The sequence below is a fragment of the Pseudophryne corroboree genome, chromosome 8 (assembly GCF_028390025.1).
Source record: "Pseudophryne corroboree isolate aPseCor3 chromosome 8, aPseCor3.hap2, whole genome shotgun sequence".
Lineage (NCBI taxonomy): Eukaryota > Metazoa > Chordata > Amphibia > Anura > Myobatrachidae > Pseudophryne > Pseudophryne corroboree.
The window spans coordinates 481,641,074-481,653,279 of NC_086451.1; the positions used below are offsets into that span (position 1 = coordinate 481,641,074).

The 12,206-nt window shown below is 47.6% G+C and overlaps 1 protein-coding gene across 3 annotated transcripts in view; it reads left to right on the plus strand.

Annotated features, from left to right (window-relative positions):
- The window catches only part of HDX (highly divergent homeobox), a 166,886-nt gene that overhangs the window by 23,762 nt on the left and 130,918 nt on the right, over nucleotides 1-12,206 (plus strand). For all 3 annotated transcript variants that reach the window (XM_063938398.1, XM_063938399.1, XM_063938400.1), the window contains one exon: nucleotides 10,710-10,763. In XM_063938398.1, coding sequence (XP_063794468.1) covers nucleotides 10,710-10,763 — 54 coding nt within the window. The remainder of the gene's footprint in view (nucleotides 1-10,709; nucleotides 10,764-12,206) is intronic.

Below are 12,206 nucleotides of genomic sequence, written 5' to 3' on the forward strand. Positions count from 1 at the left end.
GGGCCGAAATCTGGACCTTTATGGACCCCAATTTTAGGCCCATAGTCACCCCTGACTGTAGGAAGTGCAGGAATCGACCCAGCTGGAATTCCTCTGTAGGGGCATTCCTGGCCTCACACCTAGCAACATATTTTCGCCATATACGGTGATAATGTTTTGCTGTCACGTCCTTCCTAGCCTTTATCAGCGTAGGAATAACTTCATCCGGAATGCCTTTTTCCGCTAGGATCCGGCGTTCAACCGCCATGCCGTCAAACGCAGCCGCGGTAAGTCTTGGAACAGACAGGGCCCTTGTTGCAGCAGGTCCTGTCTGAGAGGCAGAGGCCATGGGTCCTCTGTGCGCATTTCTTGCAGTTCCGGGTACCAAGTCCTTCTTGGCCAATCCGGAACAATGAGTATTGTTCTTATTCCTCTCTTTCTTACTATTCTCAGTACCTTGGGTATGAGAGGAAGAGGAAGAAACACATATACCGACTGGTACACCCACGGTGTCACTAGGGCGTCCACAGCTATCGCCTGAGGGTCCCTTGACCTGGCGCAATATCTTTTTAGCTTTTTGTTGAGGCGGGACGCCATCATGTCCACCTGTGGCAGTTCCCATCGCTTTGCAATCTGTGTGAAGACTTCTTGATGAAGTCCCCACTCTCCCGGGTGGAGGTCGTGTCTGCTGAGGAAGTCTGCTTCCCAGTTGTCCACTCCCGGAATGAACACTGCTGACAGTGCTTGCACGTGATTCTCCGCCCACCGAAGAATCTTTGTGGCTTCCGCCATTGCCATCCTGCTTCTTGTGCCGCCCTGACTGTTTACATGGGCGACTGCCGTGATGTTGTCTGACTGAATCAGCACTGGCCGGTTTCGAAGCAGGGGCTCTGCTTGACTCAGGGCATTGTAAATGGCCCTTAGTTCCAGTATATTTATGTGTAGAGAAGTCTCCAGACTTGACCACAGCCCTTGGAAGTTTCTTCCCTGAGTGACTGCCCCCCAACCTCGGAGGCTTGCATCCGTGGTCACCAGGATCCAGTCCTGTATGCCGAACCTGCAGCCCTCGAGAAGGTGAGCACTCTGCAGCAACCACAGAAGAGACACCCTGGCCCTTGGGGACAGGGTGATCAGCCGATGCATCTGAAGATGCGATCTGGACCACTTGTCCAACAGATCCCACTGAAAGATCCTTGCATGGAACCTGCCGAAGGGAATGGCTTTGTATGAAGCCACCATCTTTCCCAGGACTCGCGTGCAGTGATGCACCGATACCTGTTTTTGTTTCAGGAGGTCCCTAACCAGGGATGCTAATTCCTGGGCCTTCTCCACCGGGAGAAACACCTTCTGTTCTGTGTCCAGAATCATGCTCAGGAAAAGCAGACGCGTCGTAGGAATCAGCTGCGACTTTGGAACATTCAGAATCCAGCCGTGCTGTTGCAACACTTCCTGAGAGAGTGCTACGCTGATCAACAACTGCTCTCTGGACCTCGCCTTTATGAGGAGATCGTCCAATATAACTTCTTCCGAAGGAGTATCATCATTTCGGCCATTACCTTGGTAAATATCCTCGGTGCCGTGGACAGGCCAAACGGCAACGTCTGGAACTGGTAATGACAGTCCTGTACCACAAATCTGAGGTACTCCTGGTGAGGGGGGTAAATGGGGACATGCAAGTAAGCATCCTTGATGTCCAGCGACACCATAAAATCCCCCTCTTCCAGGCTTGCAATAACCGCTCTGAGCGATTCCATTTTGAACTTGAATTTCTTTATATAAGTGTTCAAGGACTTTAAATTTAGAATGGGTCTCACCGAACCGTCCGGTTTTGGTACCACAAACATTGTGGAATAGTAACCCCTTCCCTGTTGAAGGAGGGGCACCCTGACAATCACTTGCTGGAGGTACAGCTTGTGAATTGCTGCCAGTACTACCTCCCTTTCCATGGGGGAAGCTGGCAAGGCAGATTTGAGGTAACGGCGGGGGGGGAGTCGCTTCGAATTCCAGCTTGAATCCCTGAGATACAATTTGTACAGCCCAGAGATCCACTTGTGAGCGAACCCACTAGCTGCTGAAGTTTCGGAGACGCGCCCCCACCGCACCTGGCTCCGCCTGTGGAGCCCCAACGTCATGTGGTGGACTTAGTGGAAGCAGGGGAGGACTTTTGTTCCTGGGAACTGGCTGCATGGTGCAGCTTCTTACCTCTACCCCTGGCAAGAAAGGATGCACCCCTGACCCTCTTGCCTTTCTGAGAACGAAAGGACTGCATTTGGTAATACGGTGCTTTCTTAGGCTGTGAGGAAACCTGAGGCAGGAAAGTCGACTTTCCAGCTGTCGCTGTGGACACGAGGTCCGAGAGACCGTCCCCAAACAATTCCTCACCCTTATAAGGCAAAACCTCCATGTGTTTTTTAGAATCAGCATCTCCTGTCCATTGCCGACTCCATAAGACCCTCCTGGCAGAAATGGACATAGCATTAATTCTAGAGCCCAGCAGGCAAATGTCCCTCTGAGCATCCCGCATATATAAGGCGACGTCTTTTATATGGCCCAGGGTTAGCAAAACAGTATCTCTGTCGAGGGAATCAATGTTGTCTGACAGGGTATCAGACCATGCGGCTGCAGCACTACACATCCAGGCTGAAGCAATAGCAGGTCTCAGTATAGTACCAGAGTGTGTATACACTGACTTCAGGATAGCCTCCTGCTTTCTATCTGCAGGCACCTTTAAGGCGGCCGTATCCTGAGACGGCAGTGCCACCTTTTTAGATAAGCGTGTCAGCGCCTTGTGCACCCTAGGGGATGTTTCCCAACGTAACCTGTCCGTTGGCGGGAAAGGGTACGCCATCAGTAACCTCTTAGAAATCACTAGTTTCTTATCAGGGGAACTCCACGCTTCTTCACACAATTCATTTAATTCATCAGATGGGGGAAAAGTCACTGGCTGCTTTTTCTCCCCAAACATATACACCCTCTTGGTATTAACAGGGTTAATCTCAGAAATGTGTAATACATCTTTCATTGCAATAATCATGTATCGGATGGCCTTGGTCATTTTAGACTGTAAATGTGCCTCATCATCGTCGACACTGGAGTCGGACTCCGTGTCGACATCTGTGTCAACCATCTGAGAGAGGGCGTTTATGAGCCCCTGACGGTTTCTGAGTCGCCTGGGCAGGCGCGGGCTGAGACCCCGGCTGTCCCAAGGCTGCAGCGTCCCAAACCTTTTATGTAAGGAGCTTACATTGTCGTTTAAGACCTTCCACATATCCATCCAATCCGGTGTCGGCCCCGTCGGGGGCGACACCACACTTAACTGCCCTTGCTCCGCCTCCACGTAACCCTCCTCATCAAACATGTCAACACAGCCGTACCGACACACCGCACACACACAGGGAATGCTCAGACTGAGGACAGGACCCCACAAAGTCCTTTGGGGAGACAGAGAGAGAGTATGCCAGCACACACCACAGCGCTATATAACACAGGGATTTTCACTTATAATAAGTGATTACCCAATAGCTGCCTTATATATTTTATTTGCGCCTAAATTTATGTGCCCCCCCTCTCTTTTTTACCCGTCTTGTACCTGGATACTGCAGGGGAGAGCCTGGGGAGCTGCTTCCAGCGGAGCTGTGAAGAGAAAATGGCGCTGGTGTGCTGAGGAAGAAGGCCCCGCCCCCTCAGTGGCGGGCTTCTGTCCCGCTTTCTGTGTAAAAAAATGGCGGGGTTTTTTACATATATACAGTGCCAGACTGTATATATGTATTTTTATTGCCAAAAGGTACTTCAATTGCTGCCCAGGGGGCCCCCTTCCCCCCCCAGCGCCCTGCACCCTACAGTGACCGGAGTGTGTAAGTGTGCTGGGAGCAATGGCGCACAGCTGCGGTGCTGTGCGCTACCTTAAATGAAGACGGGTGTCTTCTGCCGCCGATTTCGTCGTCTTCCAGCTTCTGTTCTTCTGGCTCTGCGAGGGGGACGGCGGCGCGGCTCCGGGAACGGACGATCGAGGACAGGTGCCTGTGTTCGAACCCTCTGGAGCTAATGGTGTCCAGTAGCCTAAGAAGCACAAGCTAGCTGCAAGCAGGTAGGTTTGCTTCTCTCCCCTTAGTCCCACGTAGCAGTGAGTCTGTTGCCAGCAGAAGCTCACTGAAAATAAAAAACCTAACAAATACTTTCTTTACTAGTAAGCTCAGGAGAGCCCACTAGGAGCACCCAGCTCTGGCCGGGCACAGATTCTAACTGAGGTCTGGAGGAGGGGCATAGAGGGAGGAGCCAGTGCACACCAGATAGTACCTAATCTTTTCTTTAGAGTGCCCAGTCTCCTGCGGAGGCCGTCTATTCCCCATGGTCCTTACGGAGTTCCCAGCATCCACTAGGACGTCAGAGAAATAACAGAGATAAGAGGAACAGATGAGAGAGAGGTGGGGAAGGGGGGCAGATGAGAGACATAGGGAGGAGGGACGGATGAAAACCATGAGGAGAGACAGTTGAGAGACTGTCGGGAACAGATAAGAGAAGCAGAGGAGAGCGATGGGGAAGAGGAACAGAGAGAGTAAGAAAAACAGGAGGAAAGATGAGAGAGGGGGAAAGAGGGACAGATGAGAGAGGCAGTAGGGGGTACAGAGATGAAGGGGACTGAGGGTAGGGGCAGAAGAAAGACAGCTAAGGGACTTGAGAAAGACAGACAGAGGGAGAGGAAAGGGGGAATGTGGGGATACAATACACCTGAATGCTGGGCACGATTGCTAGCAACCATCGATTGATGGGTCCATAATACTAGTAATAATATATAGCTGCTGTTAGGAACTCTGCATGATGTTATACTGGCATACAAGAGCGATGAGTGCCTATCACACACCGTACATCCAGTATACCAGACACACACACCGTACACCCAGTAAACCAGACACACACACCGTACACCCAGTATACCAGACACACACACCGTACACCCAGTATACCAGACACACCGTACCCAGTATACCAGAAACACACCGCACACCCAGTATACCAGACCGTCACATATCGTGGTTGCTGCATGAGGATAATAAACCACAATTCATTTGTTCTGGTTATATATTACAGTACAAGCACTCGCATTATATTAGTACCTGTGAATGAGGTAAGTTGGTTTGGGACAATATAAACCATGGCCTCATAACCCTCAACATCGATATTACCGGAGATTAAAGTGACAGTACACAGATTTATTATAGGAAAACAACTGCAAGTGTAGGTATCTGGTCTCCAACATGATACCTGGAAACCCATGAGAAGGGAGACACTGCATAAACAAAGAACACGTGGGGGTAGATTTAGTAAAATGCAGGTTCTCAAAGCTTGGTTAGCAATTATTTCTACTGTTGGTCAAAACCACTGGTGTTCTCTCCTGGAAACACAAGGTTCACTTTATTCTGGTCTTTGGCCTTGGACGTCAGTACTAGTAGCCCCACATTGATACCCCTTCTCTCTCAAGGACACACCCGGGTCAGTATTACCATAAGCCTGACTTGGTGGAGACTCTTGGGTAGTGGCAGAGAAGGAGAGGAAGACCGTTTTGTTACCCTCCCAGCATTAGTAATTGACAACTAAAGGCACAGGAAGTAGAAGACTAATAGAAGGGCAGATGATGAAGGGGTCTGTGTGCTGGATGGGAAGACCTTACATGGTCAGAAGCCACCAGCAGTATTTAGGTGGAGAGGTTACACAAGCAGAAAGGGAACCCAACAATGCTTCATTTGAAGTAAATCATAAAGGTGGTGAAACTAGAACTTATTTCACCAGAATTCAAGAACATGGGGCCAGATGTAATGAAGTCCCAGTTGACCGGAGGTGTGGGTTCGTGGGCAAACTCGTGCGTTTCTGTAGAGCATCAATCATTTACAAGGCAAAACCATGCCTGGTAAATGATTGCCGCTTGAAAAAAACGTCCGAGTTCGGCCGGGAACCCGCACCTCTGGCCAACTCGGACTTCATTACATCCCGTCCCTAGTGTTACACTTGTCTCATGGTCCTATAGGATTTGGTGAATGTACAAGCTACCTTGAGAAGATACATTTTCAACATACTAATCATAAAATAACTTCTGATCATCTTTAGAGCCCAAGAATTATATAATTAATTATAAATTGAACTTTACCTTCTCTGGACATCTCTTTACCATGAGGGAAGTGTTTCCAGATCCCACAGGTTTCTCACCTTGAGATTCTCGGTGTGGGAGACATCCACAAGAAATTATATAGTGAGAGAGAGCTGGGAGCAGGAACCACAATGTAATCAGCCAGGCAACGTGGACATAGGAACGCATTGCAGCCGTCATGCCCATAGGTGGAACATATGAAGACAACCTAGAACAATAGGTACAAGTGGAATACCAGAATAAGGACTTTCCAACATGGAAAAATGCTGCTTATTGTTGCCCCTAAAGAGTTTGGTAGCATGGGCGCGTAGGTAATGGAGTGAGATAATTCAATTAATTTATTCAATTAAGACTATATAAAAGAAAGCCAGAACAGGTGTATAACAGTATGATTAAACTTTGGTAAGAGACAGTTTCTGCTAGCCCATAACCCTTCAGAGTCCTTGTCCTGACACAGGTGAATGTATCACATACCTTATTTGTGTGCCAGAATTGTGAGGTCAGAGAGGAGAAATGGGGACAGATTTTACAGAGAGGAGAAGAATGCCATGAACAGGACATTACAGCACCAGAGATACATTATGTTAATCTTACCTCCGCCATAAGCCCCGAGACCTGCACAAAAGCTGGTAAATTGAAAGTCAAGAAAATACTCAGCTTGGGTGTAAATAAAAAAAAAATCTCAAAACAAGTAGAGTAGCCCAGTTGTTTTGGTGCCAAAGCCTGATAGAACAATAAGATTGTGTGGTGATTGTAATAAATGTACATACTATTTCCAAATTTGATGTCTTGGGACGATACTTACACTGCTCAAAAAAATAAAGGGAACACTTAAACAACACAATGTAACTCCAAGTCAATCACACTTCTGTGAAATCAAACTGTCCACTTAGGAAGCAACACTGATTGACAATCAATTTCACATGCTGTTGTGCAAATGGAATAGACAACAGGTGGGATTTATAGGCAATTAGCAAGACACCCCCAATAAAGGAGTTGTTCTGCAGGTGGTGACCACAGACCACTTCTCAGCTCCTATGCTTTCTGGCTGATGTTTTGGTCACTTTTGAAAGCTGGCAGTGCTTTCACTCTAGTGGTAGCATGAGACGGAGTCTACAACCCACACAAGTGGCTCAGGTAGTGCAGCTCATCCAGGATTGCACATCAATGCGAGCTGTGGCAAGAAGGTTTGCTGTGTCTGTCAGCGTAGTGCCCAGACCATGGAGGCGCTACCAGGAGACAGGCCAGTACATCAGAAGACGTGGAGGAGGCCGTAGGAGGGCAACAACCCAGCAGCAGGACCGCTACCTCCGCCTTTGTGCAAGGAGGAACAGGAGGAGCACTGCCAGAGCCCTGCAAAATGACCTCCAGCAAGCCACAAATGTGCATGTGTCTACTCAATTGATCAGAAACAGACTCCATGAGGGTGGTATGAGGGCCCGACATCCACAGTAGGGGGTTGTGCTTACAGCTGAACACCGTGCAGGACGTTTGGCATTTGCCAGAGAACACCAAGATTGGCAAATTCGCCACTGGCGCTCTGTGCTCTTCACAGATGAAAGCAGGTTCTCACTGAGCACATGTGACAGAGTCTGAAGACGCCAAGGAGAACGTTCTGCTGCCTGCAACATCCTCCAGCATGACCGGTTTGGCAGTGGTCAGTAATGGTGTGGGGTGGCATTTCTTTGGGGGGCCGCACAGCCCTCCATGTGCTCATGAGGTAGCCTGACTGCCATTAGGTACCGAGATGAGATCCTCAGACCCCTTGTGAGACCATATGCTGGTGCGGTTGGCCCTGGGTTCCTCCTAATGCAAGACAATGCTAGACCTCATGTGGCTGGAGTGTGTCAGCAGTTCCTGCAAGATGAAGGCATTGATGCTATGGACTGGCCCGCCTGTTCCCCAGACCTGAATCCAATTGAGCACATCTGGGACATCATGTATTGCTCCATCCACCAACGTTGCACCACAGACTGTCCAGGAGTTGGCGGATGCTTTAGTCTAGGTCTGGGAAGATATCCCTCAGGAGACCATCCGCCACCTCATCAGGAGCATGCCCAGGCATTGTAGGGAGGTCATACAGGCACGTGGAGGCCACAGACACTACTGAGCCTCATTTTGACTTGTTTTAAGGACATTACATCAAAGTTGGATCAGCCTGTAGTGTGTTTTTCCACTTTAATTTTGAGTGTGACTCCAAATCTAGACCTCCATGGGTTAATAAATTTGATTTCCATTGATAATTTATGTGTGATTTTGTCATCAGCACATTCAACTATGTAAAGAACAAAGTATTTAATAAGAATATTTCATTCATTCAGATCTAGGATGTGTTATTTTAGTGTTCCCTTTATTTTTTTGAGCAGTGTATAAAATAATTGGGTAAAACTCAGTATTGTACTACCTTGAACTTCACAAAAGGGTCCAGGCAGGTTCCTCTGTTCCAATACAACATAGGTCTGCAAACTCGATCCTCAGGACCCCACACAATGCATGTTTTGCAGGTCTCCTCAAAGAATCGCAAGTGAAATAATTAACTCCACATGCAGACCTTTTAAAATGTGTCTGAGTAATTAATACACCTGTGCACCTGCTGGGTTACCTGCAAAACATGCACTGTGTGGGGTAATGAGGACAGAGTTTGCAGACCTATGCAGTACAACATGCTATGTGTGGTGTCCCAGTCATATTTCCTAATCTAGCGAATGATGGACAGTATATCTATGCTACAAGTCCATTACACCGCAGCGTGCCCTGGATGATGTGGTCATGCTAAGCACAGATTGGGAGTGTTATCTTGTTCCTCAGCATCTAGACCTTCAGGGGTTCTGTGCAACACCGAGCTGGAAGGTGCCAATACTCAGATATCCTTTCCCCAATGTTCAAATTCCCTATTAGAGCTGGGCCACTGGTGGAGCATTTGGAGTGGGACAGCTGTTCTCATGTCATTGATCTCACCTAATCAATCAGAAAGCCCCTCCCATGTAAAAAATATTACTTAGGGCTTCCACTGCCAAGGAGAAAGGGAGCAGGAAGATGTGCGATACATATTTAATGGTGTAACAGAACCATCACGTGTGTTTAATGCCTGTACGCTGGGAAGCAGCCAAGTTCCTGGTGGGGTTAGATGCATTCGCAGTGTGTCAGGATGTGGCTTATAATGTTATTGCTCTGCGCTACATAATTCACTGTGTTTTATGGGGTTTAATAGAGAGGCCGCAAGCCTCCAGAACCCACTAGCGCCTGCAAATCATCTTTTATTCTTAAGGTCGCTGACATTTTATACCCAAGATGAGACATTTCTCCGATAAGGAGCTTTGTGGCAATATATAAACGGGCAGCAGGGTGTCCACAGAGATTGTGATTGTAGGACAGATATATAACACACTATGCGGCACATTATAATCTATTACTATATGCTTTGTAATGAAGATTATAATGAACTTATTTAGTTCCATTTCAATAACTGCAACTCACTGACTACACTTTTTATGCAAGACGTCCCCGCACCTTTTATTAAATAAAAAATAAATGTGTTATAATAATGAGCATTTGCGTTAAGGTGCTATTGCTTATCATAAATCAGGTTTAGCCAGAAAACAGCTAGAACCTGGGAAAGAAAGATTTTCATGTAGGGCAGATGTAACATGTGCAGAGAGAGTTAGATTTGGGTGTGGTGTGTTCAAACTGAAATCTAAATTGCAGTGTAAAAATAAAGCAGCCAGTATTTACCCTGCACAGAAACAATATAACCCACCCAAATCTTACTCTCTCTGCACGTGTTACATCTGCCCCACCTGCACTGCACATGGTTTTTCCCATTAGAGGAAGATTTTGCTTTTGCAATCAACCTTGAATTAGGCCCTATGTACATTATTCATGCTATATGACCGCTTCACTGCCAGATGGGTATTTGGTCAGAATGTCGACTTTCGACACATTACCGACAGAATGTTGATATGGAAATAAGGTTGATAAGAAAACTGTTGACAGTCATAGTACGTTTTTGTGTTATATTTTCAGGTTAAAGCTAAAATATGCAAAACACTGTATCTGCGTGTTAAAATGTTGACAGTATGAACCTTTCGGCGTTCTGAACATTGATGTTGCATGCTGCACCCGTGAGATGTACACTGCAATTCTCATACGGGCATGCTACGGTTACAGCGACATATGGGCATGCTACGGTTACAGCGACATATTACAAGCACGCTACGGTTACAGAGACATATTACGGGCACGCTACGGTTACAGCGACACATTACGGACGCTACGGTTACAGCGACACATTACGGACATGCTACGGTTACAGCGACACATTACGGACATGCTACGGTTACAGCAACATTACGGACATGCTACGGTTACAGCAACACATTTCGGGCATGCTATGGTTACATTTCATACGCAGAGCGAGTTCCCTATGAGAATACGGTATTGCTGGCCGTGTTGTGCAGCACGCATGGCGCAGTGGAACAGCAGGCTGGCGGATTATGGTAAACACCCGCTATCGAGCCTTTCTTCTCGTTTACCGTGTTCGCACAATACCAGTGACTGGAAGATATTACTGCAGCTTTTCTCTCCACAGATATCAGGAAACCTCACCGTGCCTTGGATTACAGAGTGCTCGCGGAAAAGAACAGTGAGTGAGTTTAAATTAAGTAACATTTCTGGCCCTAAAGAATGTGGAACCTCTCTGTAGATCGAAACAATTCCCTCTCCCCCCCCCTTCTGCCTGTGTACGCTCTGCAATCCATGCACGGACACAGGGGAAGGTGATTTCTTACGCTGGTTACAGGGATGGAAATGTAGGAATATATCCATAAGCTTTTTTTTTATTTTTTTAAATAAAATAAAAAATAAGATTTTACTCACCGGTAAATCTATTTCTCGTAGTCCGTAGTGGATGCTGGGTACTCCGTAAGGACCATGGGGAACAGACGGGCTCCGCAGGAGACTGGGCACACTTTAAAGAAAGATTAGGTACTACATCTGGTGTGCACTGGCTCCTCCCTCTATGCCCCTCCTCAAGACCTCAGTTAGGGAAACTGTGCCCGGAAGAGCTGACATTACTAGGAAATGATTTGGAATCCAGGGTAAGACTCCTACCAGCCACACCAATCACACCGTACAACTCGTGATAACTATACCCAGTTAACAGTATGAACAATAACTGAGCCTCATTAAACAGATGGCTCAGAACAAAAAACCCTATAGTTAAGCAATAACTATATACAAGTTTTGCAGAAGTCCGCACTTGGGACGGGCTCCCAGCATCCACTACGGACTACAAGAAATAGATTTACCGGTGAGTAAAATCTTATTTTCTCTGACGTCCTAGTGGATGCTGGGTACTCCGTAAGGACCATGGGGATTATACCAAAGCTCCCAAACGGGCGGGAGAGTGCGGATGACTCTGCAGCACCGAATGAGCAAACTCAAGGTCCTCCTCAGCCAGGGTATCAAACTTGTAGAATTTTGCAAACGTGTTTGATTCCGACAAGGTAGCAGCTCGGCAAAGTTGTAAAGCCGAGACCCCTCGGGCAGCCGCCCAAAAAGAGCCCACCTTCCTCGTGGAATGGGCTTTGACTGATTTAGGATGCGGCAGTCCAGCCGCAGAATGTGCACGTTGAATCGTGCTACAGATCCAGCGAGCAATAGTCTGCTTAGAAGCAGGAGCACCCAGCTTGTTGGGTGCATGCAGGATAAACAGCGAGTCCGTTTTTCTGACTCTAGCCGTCCTGGAAACATAGATTTTCATGGCCCGGCCTACATCCAGCAACTTGGAAGCCTCCAAGTCCCGAGTAGCCGCAGGCACCACAATAGGTTGGTTCAAATGAAACGCTGATACCACCTTAGGGAGAAATTGGGGACGAGTCCTCAATTCTGCCCTGTCCATATGGAAGACCAGATAGGGGCTTTTACATGACAAAGCCGCCAATTCTGACACACGCCTAGCCGAAGCCAAGGCCAAAAGCATGACCACTTTCCACGTGAGATATTTCAACTCCACGGTCTGAAGTGGCTCAAACCAATGTGATTTTAGGAAATCCAACACAACGTTGAGATCCCAAGCTGCCACTGG